Source organism: Procambarus clarkii, chromosome 37 (genome assembly GCF_040958095.1).
Source record: "Procambarus clarkii isolate CNS0578487 chromosome 37, FALCON_Pclarkii_2.0, whole genome shotgun sequence".
In the NCBI taxonomy this organism is placed as follows: domain Eukaryota; kingdom Metazoa; phylum Arthropoda; class Malacostraca; order Decapoda; family Cambaridae; genus Procambarus; species Procambarus clarkii.
Window position 1 is genome coordinate 13,320,311 of NC_091186.1, and position 22,296 is coordinate 13,342,606.

General features: G+C 42.2%; 1 protein-coding gene across 3 annotated transcripts in view; it reads left to right on the forward strand.

The window, feature by feature from the left end:
• The window catches only part of Ocrl (Oculocerebrorenal syndrome of Lowe), a 117,171-nt gene that overhangs the window by 78,979 nt on the left and 15,896 nt on the right, over positions 1-22,296 (forward strand). For all 3 annotated transcript variants that reach the window (XM_045754463.2, XM_045754461.2, XM_045754462.2), the window contains exons 13-18: positions 4,361-4,457; positions 7,370-7,507; positions 8,419-8,516; positions 15,426-15,574; positions 16,358-16,523; positions 21,562-21,673. In XM_045754463.2, coding sequence (XP_045610419.1) covers positions 4,361-4,457; positions 7,370-7,507; positions 8,419-8,516; positions 15,426-15,574; positions 16,358-16,523; positions 21,562-21,673 — 760 coding nt within the window. The remainder of the gene's footprint in view (positions 1-4,360; positions 4,458-7,369; positions 7,508-8,418; positions 8,517-15,425; positions 15,575-16,357; positions 16,524-21,561; positions 21,674-22,296) is intronic.

The following is a 22,296-nucleotide window of genomic DNA, read 5'->3' on the forward strand; positions in this document are numbered from 1 at the left end:
GAATTGAGTATTTACTTAATACCTTAGACATAATAACACTCGCTTAACCTTGGGATAGCAATTTAAAATATACAAAATTAGAATTTATGGAATTATCAATCATTAATTATAATCAAAATGGTGTAGGTGTGGCAATAAGTATGGTAACTGCAATATGGTAGTTACAGATATTAAATGAAAACCTCTTAATTTATGTCAGCATATTCAGTAAGGTAAAAAAAATACATTACAGTATAGTACTTAGCATTAAAAAAAAAAAGTTTGATGTTTTAGAAGTTTTTAACTTAGCTTTCAAGGAGAGTAGTATATGTAATGTCTTAATAATCCTTGTGCTTTTCCACTATTCCAAGCACAGTTCGGTAATCTAAAACCACTCGCTGTATCTCGCTAGCGCGTGTAATAAATTTAAGGACCATATACACAGTGCACAGTTACAAACCCATTGAGATTTTAACTTAGACTGAACAGAGCAGAAGAAGTTGTTAAACACATATGGCAAAATCTTACTGATGCGACCATACGAGTCATAAATATTCATACTCCGCCCAAGTCAAACAGAAACAAGCAACACTTAGTGGGCCAGCCAGAGGCTTAGCGCCCGCGCAGGAATATCCCTGCAAAAAAATAAAAAAAATAAAATAAAAAGGACCATATATTTCTTCTCCAAGAATTTGAATAATCATAAAGATTTCATCTCTAGAATTTACAAATTTGCCAAAAATATCTTGGGTAAACTGCATTTGATTTTCATCATACGAGAGAGCAAATCGTCGATTAACATTCTGGTACCCAAATTATGAATTTAAATCCTTTCTTTGTGGAAGAAAATTTGAAATGTTTAGAAAGATATCCCTTGCATCTCGAACCGGGTGAATTGTCAACACTTGCATCCACATATCCATCATTTTGTTAAAACATTCACAGAAAATTTGTTTTTATGGCATCTACATTTTCTTTACATTATACGAAAGATGAATAATCCATGAATATTTCTGCACTAAATTTATTTATGGGAGAAAATATGAAATATTTAGACAAATTTCCATATCTTAACCAGTGTGAAGCATCTATAACCATCTCCAATATTCTGTTAAAATATTTGCAGAAAAAAATATATATTCATAATCTGCAATTGCCTTAGTGCATATTAGTGAGGACTTATTGGTGATGATTTAAATATCAGACTTACAAATTCATGAAAAAGGCATTTATATTAGGCAATAAACCAATCATTGGTAATCATTTTTGTATGAAAATTATAAATTTAATGAATTTCTTTATTTAAATACTTAAAATGATTATGAAGATTTAGCATATATATATATATATATATATATATATATATATATATATATATATATATATATATATATATATATATATATATATATATATATATATATATATATATATATATATATATATACACACACACACACACACACACACACACACACACACACACACACACACACACACACACACACACACACACACACACACACACACACATTGTTGCTAGGCAGGGAAGTAAATGAAATGTATGCCAAATTTTTAAAACTATACGAGGAAGGCACACAAACATTCATACCAAAACAGAGATGCAGGACCAAAAAACAGGATTGGTTCGACAGAAATTGTGAGAGGGCAAGAGACCAAAAGACACAAAAATGGAATCAGTATAGGAAGAGGCCAAACCCCCAAACATACCAGCGATACAAAGATGCGAGAAACAATTATACAGCAGTAAGGAGAGAGGCAGAAAGAAATTTTGAAAAAGGGATAGCAGATAAATGTAAAACAGAACCGGGCCTATTCTACAAATTCATAAACAACAAATTGCAGGTAAAGGATAATATCCAGAGGTTGGAAATGGGAAACAGATTCACGGAAAATGAAAAGGAAATGTGTGAAACATTAAATGAAAAGTTCCAAAGTGTGTTTGTACAAAATGAAATCTTCAGAGAACCAGACACAATAAGAATTCCAGAGAACAACATAGAGCGGATAGAGGTGTCTAGAGATGAAGTGGAAAATATGCTAAAGGAGCTCGGGAGGAACAAAGCAGCTGGCCCAGATGGCGTTTCACCATGGGTTCTGAGAGAATGTGCATCTGAGCTCAGCATTCCACTTCACCTGATCTTTCAGGCATCCCTGTGTACAGGAATCGTAGCAGACGTGTGGAAACAGGCTAACATAGTTCCAATCTACAAAAGTGGCAGCAGGGAAGACCCCCTCAATTATAGACCTGTATCATTGACAAGTGTAATAGTGAAAGTATTGGAAAAGCTAATCAAAACTAAATGGGTAGAACACCTGGAGAGAAATGATATAATATCAGACAGACAGTATGGTTTTCGATCAGGAAGATCCTGTGTATCGAATTTACTCAGTTTCTATGATCGGGCCACAGAGATATTACAGGAAAGAGATGGCTGGGTTGACTGCATCTATCTGGACCTAAAAAAGGCTTTCGACAGAGTTCCACATAAGAGGTTGTTCTGGAAACTGGAAAATATTGGAGGGGTGACAGGTAAGCTTCTATCATGGATGAAAAATTTTCTGACTAATAGAAAAATGAGGGCAGTAATCAGAGGCAATGTATCGGAATGGAGAAATGTCACAAGTGGAGTACCACAGGGTTCAGTTCTTGCACCAGTGATGTTTATTGTGTACATAAATGATCTACCAGTTGGTATACAGAATTATATGAACATGTTTGCTGATGATGCTAAGATAATAGGAAGGATAAGAAATTTAGATGATTGTCATGCCCTTCAAGAAGACCTGGACAAAATAAGTATATGGAGCACCACTTGGCAAATGGAATTTAATGTTAATAAATGTCATGTTATGGAATGTGGAATAGGAGAACATAGACCCCACACAACCTATATATTATGTGAGAAATCTTTAAAGAATTCTGATAAAGAAAGAGATCTAGGAGTGGTTCTAGATAGAAAACTATCACCTGAGGACCACATTAAGAATATTGTGCAAGGAGCCTATGCAATGCTTTCTAACTTCAGAATTGCATTTAAATACATGGATGGCGATATACTAAAGAAGTTGTTCATGACTTTTGTTAGGCCAAAGCTAGAATATGCAGCTGTTGTGTGGTGCCCATATCTTAAGAAGCACATCAACAAACTGGAAAAGGTGCAAAGACATGCTACTAAGTGGCTCCCAGAACTGAAGGGCAAGAGCTACGAGGAGAGGTTAGAAGCATTAAATATGCCAAAACTAGAAGACAGAAGAAAAAGAGGTGATATGATCACTACGTACAAAATAGTAACAGGAATTGATAAAATCGACAGGGAAGACTTCCTGAGACCTGGAACTTCAAGAACAAGAGGCCATAGATTTAAACTAGCTAAACACAGATGCCGAAGAAATATAAGAAAATTCACCTTCGCAAATAGAGTGGTAGACGGTTGGAACAAGTTAAGTGAGAAGGTGGTGGAGGCCAAGACCGTCAGTAGTTTCAAAGCGTTATATGACAAAGAGTGCTGGGAAGACGGGACACCACGAGCGTAGCTCTCATCCTGTAACTACACTTAGGTAATTACACTTAGGTAATTACACACACACACACACACACACACACACACACACACATATATATATACATACATACATACATACATATATATATATACATATATATATACATACATATATATATATACATATACATATATACACCCACTGCTTGAAGCTACACTGGCCACTTTATTCTTATGTGAATGAATCATCGTGCTTGCAATAATTATTTGTTGTACTGAACCGTTTTGTCTGGGTTACAGTGTGTTCATACCAGAAGTGAATTTTGTAGGAGTGTAGTTCATTCCAGTGGGGTCCCACTACAGTATGTTGAGGATTTTGTTTTTTAATTTCGAACTCACAAACTGGACCCTGGAAACACAAACCGAAACTCTCTCTATTTTCCGCTTGTTACAACTTGTAATAAAGTTGTTACATCTTGGCTTAACGTGTTTATGACGTATCAGAACGTTGTTACAAATTGCTATATTGGTTGTTATAACTGGTTAGGTGTTAAAACTTGTTCGGACGTCGTACCAACATCGTAGTTTCGGTGTGTGTTTGGCGGGGAAGGCCTTTGTAAATGACAAGATACAAAAATCAACAAAGTGTGCACTACAGGAACAGAGAAGAGAGTATGTCAGATGGATGCAAGCCTAAAAATGTTTCAGTAAGAGTTATTGTCGTATTTCTCCGAAACCTGCCTCTCTAGTTTAACCATTCAGTCATTTCATGTGTGGTATTTTAATTCAAATTTTTAGTCCTTCAATTATTTATGTAAATATTTAAAACTAGCTTTTCTCTCCAATATTTACAGGTACCTGTGCAGTTTGAGTTTATTAAAAAGTTAAATGATACTAGTTTCTGCAAGTCATGGCTTTCTATTAGACCATATGTGAATTTCATCATGCCAGGTAAGTGTTATGATGTGTAGTAAAGACTGCAAGATTTAATGATAGCTAATTTTGTCTGATTAGTGTTTTAAACTCAAATTGGACAAATTGTTTAACCCTTAAAGGACGCAAAACATGCATATATGATTGGATTAACTGTCACGGAATGGTGCAAATCATATATGATTTGCATATTTCATCATATATAATTTGCATATTTAAAATATTTAAAATAGTCCTGCACATGCATAAAGCTCACATTTGCTTCCTCAGGCCACCAGTAACCATCCCCCATCTTGAAAAAATGTCCTGAGTCCTTCACTTTCCTTCTAGCGGCTTTAGTAAGAAAATGATGGCCATTGCTTGGCAACATCATCATCCAGTGTCTGAACGTTTAGGGCAGCCATAGAGGAGACACTAAACTTTTAGCAACAGCAAATGAGTGATTATCATGTAAATATTTGAGGCAAAATGTATATATAATATATATACATATATTATTATGAATAAGTATGTGCGTCTGTGCTGTATATCTATACTCGTATATCCATTCATACTTATATTTTCAAAGTTATACATAATAGACAGTACCTTTGACATACAAATACAACCTGTTAGCATGAAAAAACTATATAAAGTAACTGAGAAACAATGAAAGTAAATCAACAAAGTTATTTCTATATGGCGCCTCAACTCATTTTAGCTATAAATGTGCCACTTCTCCAGGCCACAACAGCTGAACAACAAGAGCTAGAGACTTTTTATTTGGATTCTTGTGCTTCCTGAAGGCTAATTATAATTAACACTATCATAAGAAAAAAAAAATTTTCAGCACAATTTTTTCTTGAACACACTGGAGATGTCAGCTTTTAATAGTTAGCAGTTTAAGGGTTAAACTGGTAATTAAAATGATTACAATTTGAAGAAATTACATCTTCCTTACTACCACAATTTTCATTTCCATAGGATAAGGAGGCAACAGCATGGATGCAAATAGAAGATTAATGTAAGGTCTTATAAAATCCAGTGTTGAAAGTTATGAAACATCTGTTTCTGGTTGCTTCCTCGGTGGCACCCCGAACTGCCTACCTGGGAACCCTCAAACCTTGGGTCCGGAGAGAAGGAGAGTTCGAGGGTAGTAGACTACCACAGTAATCTTAATGAAAAACCACCAGAAAGGTAGAATGCAGCAAAACAAGCAACTACAAGGAAAATATTGGCATTTCTGACATAAACAATGCACACTCTTCTTACCTAGGAAGAACTGCTAGTTAGTAACAATTACTTACCACCAGATAGCAGCCCTGACCATCTGTAGATACTGATTAGCTAATCTAGTCAAGCACATGCCTCTTAAGCAATGGATCCTGAATACTGTGGAATGGAGGGAAGGGCAGGAATGGGGAGCTACTGAGGGACCCACCTGGAAAGTTTCATTACATTCAACACTGAATTTCTGGGAGGGCTTCCTTCAATGACTTCTTGAGCTAACTCCCCATGGACAGTAAACACACTGAGGCTTAACATGTAAGGAAGGGAGGGAGGCAATGCCAATAATCTTGCAGGGATCAGCATCAACAGGGGTCTGTGCCTGCTAATTCCAGACATCGAAAGGGCCTTGCTCAGAGAAACCGATACAGCTCTCACAATCAAACCCAACCCAGTGGATATGCCACACAGACAAAATTTAGGTCGTAAATGAGATACCAATGAGAAATCCAAGGGATCCAACCACCACAAAATAGAGAAGATAATCTGACCAAGTGAAAGCTGTTGGAGACGAGGAAAGGAAAGTTGACTGGGTGTTTCAGACCATGCCTAGCCATGTCTGAACTTGACACAACACTAACTGGGACTTCCACCAGTTCCCTGGTTTATGGACTAGCCATCTATTAAGGTAGATCTAGATGCAGATACACATAAGATGAAGGTGATAAACTATGACCAGAATCATTCTGGTAAATGTCCTGGGTGCCAGGTTCAGACCAAAGGGTGGAAAATGAATGCAGTAACCAAGGTGCTCCATGAGAAACCCTAGACAATTCATTAACCCCAAATGATTTGAGGTGTGCTATTATTCATCCCAGAGGTTCAGGGACAACCACCAACAAGAACTTTACAAAAAGGGGTTGTGTGGAATGTCAGGCAGAAGATTAACTCGCTCAGATTTGAAAAGTTGAGTATGAACTGAGACTTTGGTAAGTCCTGTTGGGCAACCAAGAACACCAAGACACTCACTACAGGGAGAAAAATACCAATCATTTCTCTCTAACTTGCAAAGGAGCAGAGTAGTCGGTTGAGCCTGCACCCAACATATGGAAGGGGGTTGGGGTCAAAAACTACACCAACTGTAGGCCCCAGGATCCACTCGATACATTCAGGCATCATGAGTCCAGGCCTGAGGAGAAGTGTGCAGCGGGCTTCCTCTATAGAAGAAATTTCACTTAATTACTTAGGCTTTTCACAGTTCTCATTTGCTTTTGTTGCCAGTATACCATTTTTGGCACAATTTAAAGAAAAACTTTGTATCTGTTAACCATCCAGCTTGTTGATTGTATAATTAGTTGTCATGTTTTAAATTTTTTTGTACTTCTATTCATTTGATAATTACTTGGTAATTATCTGTATATATAGTATACTGATAATTATATATACATATAATTATATATATATATATATATACATATATATATACAAATATATATACAAATGTATATATATTTGTATGTATATATATAGTATATATATACAAATGTATATACAGTATACTGTATATACATTTGTCAGTTAATACAGAAAGCTGATAATAGGCCACAGAATTATTTAGTTGATAAATTTGTAATTGTTTTATGACTAATTCCATATTACAAATAATTAATACAATAGGTTTGTTCTAGTTTTACACCACTGATTGTTTGAGGTTCTCTTCACAGGTGATAAATGTGACGTTGCTCTGGAAGTATTGGTTGACAAGCGGACAGCAGCACAGCTGAACTCAGGAGCAGATAAACTCTATGATATTTTAGTGCTTCACTTGGAAGGTGGCAAAGATCTCTTTATTACTATCACTGGTAAGTTTTTTTTGTGTAGTACAAGTGAAAAAGAAACACAACACACATTACATAGCTCGTGCAGGAAACTTAAATCACTCTTGTAATAATAATAATAACTGAATTATTAAAACATTTTGAGTGGATTGAAACGCCTCCCTCTATGCGGAGCACCTCAGGAGCTTTCTTAAGCCAGCTGCACTGGACCTGACCATGACAATCATTCAGAATCTTGTATACCACATATTTCAGACCAATCCTGGAGTATGCAGCTTTAGCCTGGAGTCCATACCTAGTTAAACACAAAACAAAGATTCAGAGCTATGCCACCAGACTAGTTCCAGAGCTGAGAGTTATGAGTTCTAAGCAAATGCTACGGGAATTAACCCTCACGTCCTTGTAAGACAGAAGAGTTGGGGAAGACACGATCATCACCTACATAATTCTCAAAGGAATTGACCGGTTGGACAAAGACATACTATTTAGCATGGGTGGAACACAAACAAGGGGACACAGGTGTGTCAAACAAAAGGACACACTTCCTCACAGAGATACGACAAAAATAAATTTTTTTTTTACTGTTCTTGACTTTGTTTTTACACTAATATGACCCAGAAGGTTGTTGACCTGACCTGACTGAGCATAGACCTGTCGTGGAACAAGAAAATTCTTTCCTTAGGAAGTTTCTAGGTAACTTGATCAGAAAAGTGTTTTTCATTTGACTAGTACTGATATTTCATGACAACGTGCAGGAAATATTACATAGCTTCTCTTGGGGGTCAAAAAACTACACCAACTGAAGGCCCCAGGATCCACTCGATACATCATGAGTCCAGGCCTGAGGGGAAGTGTGCAGCAGGCTCCCTCTATAGAAGAAATTTCAGTTTCTTCTTTGTTAGTCATTGTTAGTCTTTATTTGCTTCTTTCCACAGGTGACTATGAGCGAAGTTGTTTTGGATCCTCCATCAATGCACTAGTTCACATGAATAAGCCTTTCAAGGAAGTTCCTATGGCTAAATTAATTGATCTGGTAAGTCAATTAAACCTTGATTCATATATATTTTGATATTAAATATGTCTTGTAAAATTACAAACTGTTCCTTGCATTCTTTCACGGAGGGGCTCCCTCGATGGCTCACCAGGTTTGATAGCCCATCAAATGTCAACACAAACTTTCCCTTTGTCAAACATATTCACACCAGGCTCTGTTGACTCTTGAGCACGACATATGCTAGACTGACCAGTATCCTTGTAGCCTTCAAGAATTTGGATAACGGAACATTCCAAGTCCTGCATACAACCTTGTGAGATCCATTCTTGAGTATACAACCCCCACATGGAAACCCCTACTTTAAAAATGCACAGAACAAAATAAGGAAAAGGAAATAATTACAAGTAACTCTTGAGTTACTGTAACTGAATTACTCAGGACCCAACCAGTGTTTTAAATTGGATACATTTCAATCAAAATCCTTATAAATCATTGTCTTAATTCCTGGACATTTATCATCACATCTGAGCCAGTTTATTGATCATGTAATCTGAGTGAGATTACTCTGTAACTTTATTGAGAATAAGTAACCTCATAATGAATGTGAGAGCTATTACAAAATCTGTATGTTTTCGAAATTTGAATAGCCAAGAACTGGATAATCAAAGAGTTACTGGTATTGAAAGTTATTTGAATTAAACAAAAAGTTGAAGTTGCAGCTTGAGTGTTTCAATTGAAGTAGCAGCAGTGTTGCACCAAGGTCTTTCTTGGTTGTCAATGTCCTCAGACACAATTGTTTTTTCCTAAATTGTTGAAATATTAATTTCACTAATGAGGAATATATTTAAATGATTTTATGTAGGTAAGTTTGAATTTATTATTTTTCTATAATTTATTCATATTCTTTAATTTATTTTTTTCTCTACCTTCTCACCCTCATAGCCTCTACCTGAGCAGGTAAATAAATGTGGTTCTCTTTCCACATCTTGATTTTCTCTTCTGAGTGCTTCAGTATTTTGCCTAATGGTCATATTTTACTCTGTTTTAAATGTGGAAAATGTAATTTCAACATAAGTGTGGGTGATAATGATGTGTAGGCAATTATAATGATGGAAATGATTGTATCTGATGATGGTGGGTGGGGGGGGGGCAATCCCTCAAAGAGGATGGGAAGAGTAATAAAGGTGAAGAGTCGACCTGTTATCCAACCATCCTTTGTAGTAGATGATGACTATGACTTCAATATCAGCTCGAAGATTGGTGTCTGTGTATCAGAGGATGGATATTGACACTAGCCTGGGTCCAGAAGGCTCACCCACATATTGTGCACCCACATATTGTGCAGCACCCCACCCACATAGTGAGTGGGGTGCTGCTGTAGTGGCGGAGGTTGCTGTACCTTTGTATGTGGCGCGTTTTCTCTGGGCCTCTGCAGTGCATCTATTCTCTGCCTCATGGGCCCCTGTGATGACCTTGCTTTGCCAAATTGGGCAGTTTTTAGCAAGCAACTTCCAAGAGTTAGGGGTTGATGTCCAGGCCTTTGAGAGTCCCCTTCAAGCAGTCCTTGAATTGTTTCTTCTGCCTCCAAACTGAATGCGTGCCCTGACTTAATTCTACATACAGCAGCTGTTTTGGCAATTGGCTGTCAGGCATTCTAACAACATGACCTCCCCATCCAGCCTGAGTGTTCTGTGGTAGAGTGCAGACTGCCAATACTGGCCCATTCCAGGAACTCCGTGTCCCGGATTTTGTATTGCCATCTATAGGATACTATATATATACTGTATATAAGATTATACTGGATATTTATAGGTATTAACAGTACCTATATATACTATGGATGGCAGTACAAAAATTTCACTCATGCATCCATAAAAAAGCAGCTTTGAATGTAATGAAATGCCACTTTCTGTATGGCCTCGGTAGCTCCTTGTATGTTGCTAGCTGCACTGAAATAGCACCATGTGAATCATATCATGGATCAGGACAGACTGAAACGTTGCCATTTCTTAATGTTCTGATGTGTGGCTTGTTCATCACTAGGATCCTTGAAAGTCTACTGGAGACCAGAGGGTAAATCCTGCCTTCCTCACAGAGGTGCAGGGAATCTAAAGCTCACCCTTGCTGAAGAAATGCCCAGACAGGAAGCAAAGTAAAACAGATAACTACAAGGCTCACAGAGAAAAAATAAATTAAGCAGCAAACAACCCACACAGTAATTAAATCCATCCATAGTTACAGCTACCCACCACCAGGAGCTACTGGCTCCCAGTGTCAACAACCCTTGGTTCTGAGCCTAAGACAAGAAACCAATGCACTTGGTAATGTGGGAAGGGGTGACCATGCATCCACTGAGGTCCACCCAGAAAGAGGCTTTTCATTACATTCAAATCTGGTTTTCTTGATGAAACCAATGGTGGCTCCCTGTAGTTAACACTTTCGGCCATCTGCGACAGATATTGCATTTGTAAATAACTCTACGGATGTCCGGCAGGGACGCATTTTGCGTCCAAAATTTAAATACAGTGGTTCTTCAGCTTACAAATTTAATCCATTCCCAGAGACGGCTCGTAACCCAAAAATTCGTAAACTGAATTGAATTTCCTAATAAGAAATAATGGAAATGAATTAATCTGTTCCAGACTCCCCAAAAAATTAATTTCAAAGTAAATTTTATACCTAATTCACCCAAATCTTCAGTAAAAAAGTATGTACAAGTTATTACTTACCTTTACTGATGACTCCTGTTGGCGTATGGAAGACGGTGAGGAGGGGGAGGAGGAGAGGTTTTACTGTTTGGAAGGGGAGTCCCCTTCCATTATAACATCAGGCAGTGATGACTTCTCTGGGGTACACTCTCTGGCATGTTTTGCCTGCATACCACTAGGACCTGCTTGTGGCTCACTGCTTTATTTTCTCACTAGAAATCGTTCCATTGAAGATTGTTTTTTCCTTATTTGTAACATGTATCTGTAGTGAGACATTACATTGTCATTAATAAGATCAATGCAATGGACTGCTAAAGCTTTATCTGGGTGATTGTTTTCAGCAAAACTTTGCAGTTCTTCCCATATTGCACACATTTTCTTAATTAATGAGAAAAGGGACATCCTCTACTGCCTCCTCCTTTCCCCTGAAGATTTGTTGTACTGCCTAGCTAGTTCAACAACCCCTTTACCATTTTCATGTTTATGAATGATCTCTTGTTTTTCTTCTATGGTCATTATCACATGTGTTTTCTTGGCTTTAAGCTTACCACTGACTTTCTTGGGACCCATGGCAAGTTATATAATAACAAATTTTATGTTCAAATAGCCAAAAATCCCAAAAAACTGTAACTCTTTGCAAAGAACTCAGGCGTGATAGTCACTAGGTGGGAGACACTGGTAAACAGAGGCGCGATCACCGTGCCACCACGCACTAGGTTGGCTCATACGCGTATCAACAAACTCGTTTTCCCAAGGCAAAGTTTGTAACTCGATTCAAATTTTCCAAAGAAATTGGGCTCGTAACCCGAAAAGTTTGTAAAGAGGGGCATTCATAAGCTGAGGTGTCACTGTATTTGTTAAAATTCCATTTGTTTCTGATCATTATGGAACTTTTCTGGGAGGAGCCCCTTCGGTTCCCCAGAGCTATCCAGGCTGATATGTATATTGTTAGACTTTGGCATCAGTAAGTGTGAATGGAGTTCTAGGCCTACCAGGGACCATGAGCAAGAACCTGTCCCCCCTCAGAGAGGCATGAGGAGCAGTGGCCTATAGAAGTGCACATATGTTTGGAGCATTTTATGTCTGCCATCGACAGAAAGGTAAGCCTCCCAAAACAAACCCCTATTCTGGTGAAAATTACTACAGAAAGCTAACAAGTGGACAGAACTCCCGAAGTGAAAAACGAGCAAACGAGCATGATGTCACACTTGCCACACCACTTGTCTGCGCAGCTCCCCCCTCCCTGGGAGGGGGAAGAGGGAGCCCCAGACCCCTCGCGCCAACTATCCACCTGTCAGTTCTCGGCTGATGTGATGAGGCTCAGTCGTGTGGCTCCAGCTCCTGATTCTCTCTGTGTTGTGCTGTGCCTTTTGTCCAGTACTGTTCTTACGGTGGCGTGTGAGCTGGGAGCAATATTCACAGGTAATTGGCTGCATGTGCTTAGGATTCCCTTCCTCGAGTGGCCTGTAAGTACTGCCCTTGGGGCTTGGGGTCATTTTCCACAAGTCACCTTGGAGCTTACCTCTGGTCTTTTGCTGCTCGGTAATTGACCGCCCTGGGAGTGTTTGGGGGTTTCCTCCTCCCTTGTTTACCTTGGGTTAAGTAGTAGTTTTTGCACTGGTAGGGGCACGGTGGACTGTGCAGTTAGTTTTCACCTATTACAGTGACCGGCTCTGTTCCTTCTGGGTACGTTGTCCTCTTGCGGGGGTTTTCTTTTCATTTGTGTTTGTGCCTGGTGGGGGGGTCTTCTTTTGTTCCCCTACCCCCTGTTATTTTAGAGTCTTGACCTCCTGTATTTGACCTCTGCACCCCTCTCGTTCTTCCCCTGCTGGGGTTCATTCTGTTCCCCTTCCCCCTTGCTTCTGGCTCCGAAGCATCTGAGGGCTTCGGGGTCGGGGCGGGATTTAGAGGATTCTGAGACACGAACGGTTTCGAGGGTTGCCCCTTCCGGGGTGGCGACGGAGGCATTTGAGTCAGTTCCTCCAGCCATGGCGACGGGGTCTGACCAGTCGGCCCCCTTTCTTCCTGCTTTTCCGGCAGCCCCGGCTTTTTCTTTTGAGGCCGGGGCTTAGGAGGATGACTCATCCCCATGGCCTGATGTGGAGGTTCCCAGGGTTGGGGAGGGGGCTGACTTGGAGGCCTTATGCCCCGCTAGACCCCGTCTGGGTTTTCCAACACTCGGAGCATTGCTTTTTGTTTCAAGGAGTAGGGTTTTCCTTTCCTCCTTCTGTGTACGAGTTGGATTTGGCCCCTCCCCGGGTTCAGTTCTGTATCCCTTTGGGTCCTTAGGTTGCATCCATCCGGAGGTTTTCGGCTTTCCGCGTCTCGCCTACTGAGGTGCGGGTGGCCATTACAGCTTACCTCCTGTGCAACCCGGAATTTGCCTCTATAATGAATCCGTTATCCTTCAGGTTTGGGTCTTCGTCTCCATACTGGGTTTGTTATGAGGTTCTGGAGTCGTCCTGACTTGCGGATTGCATGTTGTTGTCGTTGGAGTACCCAGTACTTTCTTTTGTACCCGCATACTTGAGTGGCGCAAGACGTTGACGGTGGTCCAGATTTATCTGGGGGGCGACTTCGAGCACCTCAATGCGTGTTTGTTCAACCCTGCCCTTCTGCGAGATGTTAGCAAGGTTCAGCTTCAGGTGCAGGTTCCCTCCCTGTTGACTGCCCTTGTGGCTGAGGACTTGCGCGCTCGTGGCTTGATGGCTTTGATCTTGCATTTCTTTTCACTCCTGGAGCTGTCTTCAGATTGGTTTGTGGAGGATGTAGAGGCCCTTGGGGCCATTCCTGGGTTTGGTGCCTTGGTCTCGGCAGCTCGTGCATCGTCTGCGCTGCTGAAGCTGTTTGCGCCGATCTGCAGGATGCGGTGTCACAGTTTTTCGCTGCGCATCTCATGTGTTGGCAGGTTGTGCTCACTTCCTCTTTGGAATCTGCTTGGGCCCTGGCTCTTAGATTGTCTTCATCTTTTTGTCCTTTGCTGTTTACAGAGTCTGCGTTTGGACAGTTTTTGTAGGCGACCTCGGTTAGTTGTCGTTCGATGTCGGACTTGTTGGTTCTTCAAGGGTCATGCCAGTGCTCGGGATTCTGCTTATCATGGTAGTCCACAGGTGCCAGTTTCAGAGCTGGCGCCGCCTTCGGAACCATCTGTGTCTGGTCGGCGCGGCGATCGTTCTGTGCGCAGGTCAGGTTCTCATAAGGGGCGTCAGCCCTTTTGCAGTTTGCCCCATTGATGGGATGATGGGGCAAACCTCCGGCCAGCTCATGCTCTTCCTGCATTGTCTAGGTCTATCGGAAGGGCAGTGGTTTTCTCTCCTCCCCTCAGTTCTCAGTTGACTCTTCAGTCAATATGTTCTTCAAGGCTGTTTTTGTTAGCTCTTGCCTCCGATTGTCAAGTGAGGGAGCTCATTGCTCTCCTCTGAAAGCATTGGTTCTGTTCTTTCAACCCTGGTGGGCAGATTATTTGTTGGCAGCCTTCTCCTTTTCTGACAAAGTATGAGACAGTTGGCTTATGGAGGTGTCCTTTGGTTGTTGATGCTTGGTTAGTTTGACACAACATACATCGTTTGTTGTGTCTGGTTGCAGCGATGTTGTTGTTGTTGTTACCTGCGCACCACTCGCACTTTAGTGGATGCTTTGTTTGTTGTTCATGTTTCCTTGGTTCGTTGTCCCAAGGCTCAGTTGTTATGGGGTTGTTTACAGTGTCTTATAAGCCTAGCCATCCTGATCTCTACCTTTGGGCCTGAGATGTTTGCAAGTTTGAGGCTTTGTTGTCAGTGTATTCAAATGTGTCATGGGTTGATATTAAGAGCTCAGTGGTTTGGAGGTCCGACAGGGTCCTGGTGGCTTGTTACCCGGTTAATGTACCTGGTCCCTGTTGGACTTATGTTGCCCTGGGTCAAATTTCCCATACTTCTTGAGCGCAGTTTTTTCTCACCTCCCCTGGTAAGTGCCATTTCTTCCCTTCTGGGGTTGATTAATTTCATGGAGCCACCATTTGGACCCCTGCAGAAAACCAGCATTAAATGAGGGTTGAGCCTCAGTGGCTCATGTTGAGAGGTAAATAAACTAATTCTGGGTATGATTAGCTTAGCAGGAGTTTCTTTAATTGATGAATGGTTCTACAAACTGAGTTGAATAAGTAAATGTGCTTTTTAATTATATATATCAGATGAAAACCTATAAATTTTTGCTAGTTTGCAATTGACTCTTCATGTATATTTTAATCGCATTTCTTCAGGAAAGTAAGCAGCCTAAGGACCTAAGTGAGATGCCGTATGCTGTGCCCAAAGAATTATGGTATTTGGTTGATCATCTCCACTCACACGCCCTACAAGTGGAGGGGCTCTTCACTTACCGTGGTCTCCTGAAGGAGATTGTTGAAATAAGGTATTATGACATCCATTATGTTATATATTTTACATGTATAGTTCTTCATTTAATTTTTAGTTGGATATTGTTTAAACATTTTGGATTAGCATTTAGTGTTTTTATTCACAAGGCTTAATCTTTCTTCAGTCTTTATAGCAAAATTTTATCATTGTTTACTTACTCCCCTTATATACATATATATTTACAACTTACACTTATTGTAATATTTGTGTAAAATTAGGTATTGCAGGCAGAACACTTTGAATTAAAAAACTTAGGAATAGCGGAAAGTGCGGAAGGTTTGTTTGCCCATGTGAAGGAACTTCTATTGTCTCCAACTAAAGTCTTTCATATGTATTTCTAGCTTTTGTTTGGAATGACAACTGTCATTCAACTGATACAACTGTATCAGACAACTGTCCATCACATCTCTTTAGTACAGATTTGTTTTCTGGATAGAAATAAATACAAACATTTTTGAATTTACATAAGATAATCATACTAATATCTCTTATATACTTTAAAGTTTCACTATACTGCACTATAATTTGTTTGTGAGACGTATCATCAAAATTAGATGTGAGGTGCAGAAAAAATGCAACATAAACCAAAAATGTGTGGAACTAGTTCCAAGCAAATGGTAGACTAAGGCATCATCACAACAATACACACTGGTGATGCCATCTACTGGCTGTAGGATGAATACTTTTGTGCTGAGGGGATTTGTCCTGGACCACACCGCCCAAAACATATCAGTTCTCTGCCAGAAAATGCTATTGACTTTTTGTGTTTCTTTCTCAGGACTAGTTTGGATGAAGGTGTCCCCAACGATCTGCTACCAGGTAGTGTTCATTCTGTAGCAGAGGCTCTGTTACTGTTCCTGGAGGCACTACCAGAACCTGTCATCCCTTACAACCTTTATCAAGCTGCATTGGATGCAACACCAAACTTTTCTTTGTGCAAAGATGTAAGAATACAGTATATTGTTTTTAACATTTACCATCTATATCTATATATGGAAATGCTTGTCTGTCTGAGTTTGGAGGCCAGATGCTTCACCAAGTTTTTTCCAGTAATTGCTGTTGGGTATGTGGATAACATAGGCAGGTTAAGGTTGGTGTCAAAAGAAAACCGTGCCAAATGAAACTGTCAAAGTCACCCCGACAAGAAATCTCACAGTACTCTATTGAATTATTATTATTATTATTATTATTATTATTATTATTATTTGTATTTAATGTATTTCTGTGGGGAGCTCCTTTGACTCCCCAGAGCTAACTGGACTGATATAAATGTACATATTAGACCCTGGCATCAGTCAATGCGTATGGAGTTCTAGGCCTACCGGGGACCACGAGCCAGAACTTTTGCTCCCTCAGAGAGGCATGAGGAGCAATGGCCTTTAGAAACCCCCATGTGGTTAGAAGCATTTTATATCTGCCATCGACTGAATCAGGCACCCAGAAAGGTGAGTGCCCCAAAACAAACCCCCTATTCTGGTTAAAATATTGCTACTGAAAACTGAACCAGTGGACAGAATTCCCCAAATGAAAACGTGTAAACGAGCATGACGTCACCACGTCTCCATTCCGCTGTCTGTGCAACCCCCCTTCCCAGGAGGGGGGAAGTGGGAACCCTAGTCCCCCGCACTGGCTATCCACCCTGCAGTTCTGTGGCTGATGTGAACGGGCCAGGTCATGCGACTCTGGCTCCTGTTTTTCCAGTTTTGTGTCTTGTGGTGTGGTCCTGTCTAAGTGGTGGTGTGCGAGCCAACAGTACTCGGGCTGCATGTGCCTAGGGTCCCCCTCTCCCCTGGGTGCCCTATAAGTATTGCCCTTGGGGCTTGGGGCCACCTTCCACAAGTCACCTTGGGGTCTACCTCCGCAAGGTCTTTTGCTGCTCGGTGATTAACCACCCTTGGAGTCAGCTGGGGTGTTTAGTGCATCATTGTTTGCCTCTGGGTAGGGGGTAGCTTCATAACTGGTTGAAGCACTGGGTACTGGGCAGCTAGTTTTCACCTCTCATAGCTGCTGGATCTGTTCCACCTAGGCACAGCAGTTTGATTGGTAACTTTGGGCGCTGGTTAGCAGTATCCTGCCTGGGGCTTTCCTTGGTGAGATTACTCTACTAAGGGCCCTGGGAAACCTTGTGGGGGGTCTTTAGTTCAATGAATGCCACCCCTGGGTCCCCTCTCGCTTCGTGCGAGTTTGAAGGTTGCTCTGTCCCCTTGTCTCAGGGTTACACTCACCAGTTGTGCCTCTGACATGCTGTCTGTTGGGTCGGTAACACCTTCGACCCGGAGTCTGGGAGTTTTGTTCCTTCTTTGTACTCCAGTACACCCAGTCCACTAATCATGATATTCGGGTACAGGCGACTTTGGGGTTGCATGCTCAGTTTAGGTTGCTGCAGCGTGCTAGGTTGGTTGCTATCTTGGATACCCAAAGACTGCCCTGTTTTGGTTATTGGGACCGGGACTTGGGGGTGTTGGTCGCTCTGACTTTGGTTCAGTCCGTGCCTCCTTGTCCTTTCCCTGCTGTTGTTTGTCCTGGTCCTTTTCCCCCTTCCTTCTGGCCCCGAAGTGTCTGAGGGTATCGGAGTCGGGGGCAGGGTTTAGTTGGTGTTGAGACTGGCAGTTTTGGGGAATGCCCCTCCCAGTATGGCGACGGAGGCATTCGAGCATGTTCCTCCAGCCGAAGCTTCTGGGTTTGACCAGTGCCCCCCCCCCCCCTTCGTTCCTACTTTTTCAGCTGCTCCGGCTTTTTATTTTGAGGCAGGGGACTTTGTGGATGGTTCGGCCCCTGGTTTTCATGGGGGAGGTTCCTGGGGCGTGAGAGGGGTTGACTTGGGGTTCTTGGGCTCCATTGGACCCCGCTTGGGTTTTTGTACCCTACGAGCAGAGCTTAATGTTGCAGGGAGTGGGGTTTCTTTTCCTCCTTCCTCGTACAAATTGGATTTGGCGTCAATCCCTCCCTGGGTTCGGTTCTGTGCTTCCTTGGGTCCTTCAGTCCCGTCCTTCTGGAGGTTTTCGGCCTCCTGCATCCCACCTCATGTGGTGCAGGAGGTCATTGGGGCTTACCTCCTGCGCGACCCGAATTACACCTCCATAATGGATCCTTCTTCCTTCATGTTTGAATATTCTTTTCTTTACTGGGTTCGTTATGAGGTTCCGGAGTTGTCCTGGCTTGTGGACTGCCCCTTTTTCTTGATGGAGGCGTAGCATGCATTCTGTCGACCCCTGTGCTTGAGTGGCGCGAGGCTCATACTGTGGTCCAGGTTTTCCTAGGGGGGCCAATTTGAGCACCGCAATACGTCCTTGTTCGCCCCTGCCCTTCCTCGGGATATCGGCATTGTGCAGCTTCACGTGCAGATTCTCACCCTCTTGGCTGCCCTGGTCCCTGAGGCTTGCGCGCTTGTGGCCTGTTGGCATTGGTCTTGCGGTTCTTTTCCCCTCTTGAGCTGTCCTCAGACTGGCTTGAGGAGGACATGGAGGTGCTTTGGGCCAATTCTGGGTGTGGTGCGTTGGTCTGGGTGGTGTGTGCGTCGTCTGCTCGTTTGAAGCTGTTTGTGCCAATCCTGCAGGATGTGGTGTCGCTGTTTTTTGCTTCCAGTTTCGTGTTTCGGCAGGCGGGGCTTACTACCTCCGTGGAATCCGCTTAGGCCCTGGCTTATGGGGTTCGGGTGCTCTAGGGCGCCTGACAGCTGAATGGACAGCGCTTCAGATTTGTAGTCCTGAGGTTCCGGGTTTGATCACCAGTGGAGGCGGAGACAAGGGGCAAAAAGTTTCTTTCACCCTGATGCTCCTGTTACCTAGCAGTAAATAGGTACCTGGGAGTTAGACAGCTGCTACGGGCTGCTTCCTGGGGGGGTGTAACAAAGAGGAGGCCTGCTCGATGACCAGGCCGCGGGGACGCTAGACCCCGAAATCATCTCAAGATAACCTCAAGATAAGGAGATAACCATTGGGCCTTGCGTCGGTTGCTGCGTCGCCGACTTCCTCTTCGGGTTTTTGAGGTTCACTGCCTTGGCGCCTATCCGAGCCCCCAACTCGATGTGTTTAAGGATGTGTCATCTCTTGGCTGGGGCTTTGTGACCGGTGCTCAACAGGCCGGCCAGGGGCGGTGTGGTCCGTCCTTCCATTGGGCCCACAACACAGTGCAGAATTTCGCGGCGGTGTGGATGTCGTTTTGGAGGGGTTCGGGTCGCTTACGGATCGACTATCAGGCTCCATTCGAACTGCTTCCCGGTGGTTCATAGCCTGAACCGCGGAGGTTCGATGCAGTCCTTGGGTCTTTGGGGCTGGTTGTTTCGGGAGACTTGTCTGCTGAGTTCTCGAAGTTTGGCTTTCCTGGCTGTTCACATTCGGGGAGTGTCCACTGTCCTGTCCCGGTTCATTCCCCTGACCACGGAATGGATGGTCGTCGCCGACACGTTCAGTTGGCTCTGCCGGACGTATGGGACTCAGAGTTGGACTTCTTCGTATTGGTGTGGTCAAGACATCTCCCGTTGTATGTAGCACCCTTCCTTGACTGCAAAGCCATTGGGGTCAATGCCTTCAGGCAGGACTGGTTGAGATGGGGTTACCTGTACCTCTATCTCCTGGTTCCGCTGTAGTTCCAGGTCTTAGCTCACTTGGAGAATTACCAAGGTCCTTCTGGCCCCTTGGTGGCTGGCCCAACCTTGGTTGCAGGCGCTGCTTGCTCGGTGTCCAAACCTGAACGCAAGCTGTCTCATGCATTGTTTCACCTCTGGCCTGCTCATGCGCCTCCTGGGCCATCCTGCTCATTAGACCGGGTGCTCTTCTTTCTCTCTTCTCCTCCTCCTCTGTTTGTGGTGGCCCCTTCGGTTCAGGATTATTTTCCAAGGCTCTCTTTCCTGTTGGCATTGGTCTCTGGGGGTCAGGTCAGGGAGCTTCATGCTCTCCTCCGGCACAGGGGATTCTGCTCTTTTGGTTCTAGAGGTAGGTTTGTTCATTTGCAGCTGTCTCCTGTTTTGGAGAAGAATGAGACTGCAGCTTTCCGGAGGGGTCCTTGGGTTGTTGATGCTTGGTTGGTTAAGCCAGGGGTGCATCATGTGTTGTGTCCAGTTGCAGCTCTCTGCCGATACCTGCGCGCCGCGGCCGGGTATCTGTGGCCGGGGATGCACTTTGGGTAGACCCAGTTTCCCTTCTTCCCTGTTCCAGGTCGTCCACATGGTTATTCGGTCTAGCCAGCCTGCAGTCTATCTTCCTGCCCACGACGTTCGTAAGTTCTGGGTCTCACCCAGAAACTGGCGTTTCATTACATTCAATGCTTTTTTTTTTTTACCTTAGACTTTATGGATTTTGTGTTGATGAAATGACTGTGGGAAGTGTTCTTATAGTGTTATAGATTAGTGAGAGTGTAGGAGATAAACAAGAGGAAGGGGAAGAGGGGGTTGAGGGGGATGAGGAGGAGAAAAGAGGAGAGAGGGCTGTATGGGATAAAGAGGGAGAGAGGAGGGATGAGAGGGAAGATACGGAGTGGAGAAAGAGGTTGGGAGAGAGGAAAAGGGGAAAGCGACAGACTTGGGCACTGCAATGTTCCCCCTTTTCTAGTCGTAATATAAATATACAGTATTGTGATCATGTATCCATAGCAATATTATGAAACTTAATGGGATATCCCATATCCCAGGATATCCTTTTATACTCGGAAGATTGATCAGATAATGTGTATTTCTGTAACAAATTTCACGCAAGGTCAAATGGTGTTTACCTAACAGTGGTTATCTAACAGTGACTAGGGAGTGACTACCTGTGAGTGAGGTTTACTTCATTATACCTTTCCTACTAAATGTTTTGTACCTGATGCAATTTTTTGGTTTCTTAAATGAGATTAGAGTTATTTTAGCTGTATTTGCTGTTGAAGTTGTGGATAGTTAAGGGTTTTGCAACATTTTCTTAAAAAAAAATAATCATCTAGTTTATCTACTAATAAAAATAATACATAATGATGCAAAATATATATGTAATGTATGTATTTTTTCAGATTATACTCAAGCTACCTGATTATCATCGCAATGTATTCACCTACTTAATGGCATTCCTGAAAGAGCTTCTAAATCATTCGGAAGATAACAATCTTGATGTCAAAACTCTTGGTGAGTAACCTCATCACATTTTTTAAACTTTGCCACATTGTCATGGAAATAAGTCAATTTCTATGACTATGGGATGAGTGGTGTGCTCTGCAAATAAAGTAGAAAGGTTCTTTATATTCAAAGACATTACACAAAAATGTTAGGAGGTTATATGGAAGATGTGGTGCCACAAGATAACCTTGAGATAGTTCCAGGCATTACTGCCTTTGCATCCTTGTCCACTGAATTATTCTCCTGAATGATAGCCTGGTCAACTAAGCTGTTGGTGCTTCTACAGTTTTAAGTACCAAGTAAAACGATCAGAAGAATTTGTTTGTATACTTTGGATACATTTTTAATGGAACAATTTAAAAAACTATCTTGGGTGATTAGTAGACAACTATCCCTATAGGGATATTACTTCCTGGAACTCACAGGTCAGAGTAGAAGAACTCCCGAAACCTTCTCCAGGTATGTACAGTATTGGTTATCAAGCCGTTTGCAGATTCATCTTGATCTCATGTTAATAAACAAATATTACGAAGGTATCATTTTTTCACGTCATGTGTCACCTTTCTTTTTCCCGCCTATATATTCAAGTATTGTATTGCATTGATTATACTTTTGATAGTGAACGCAAAAGT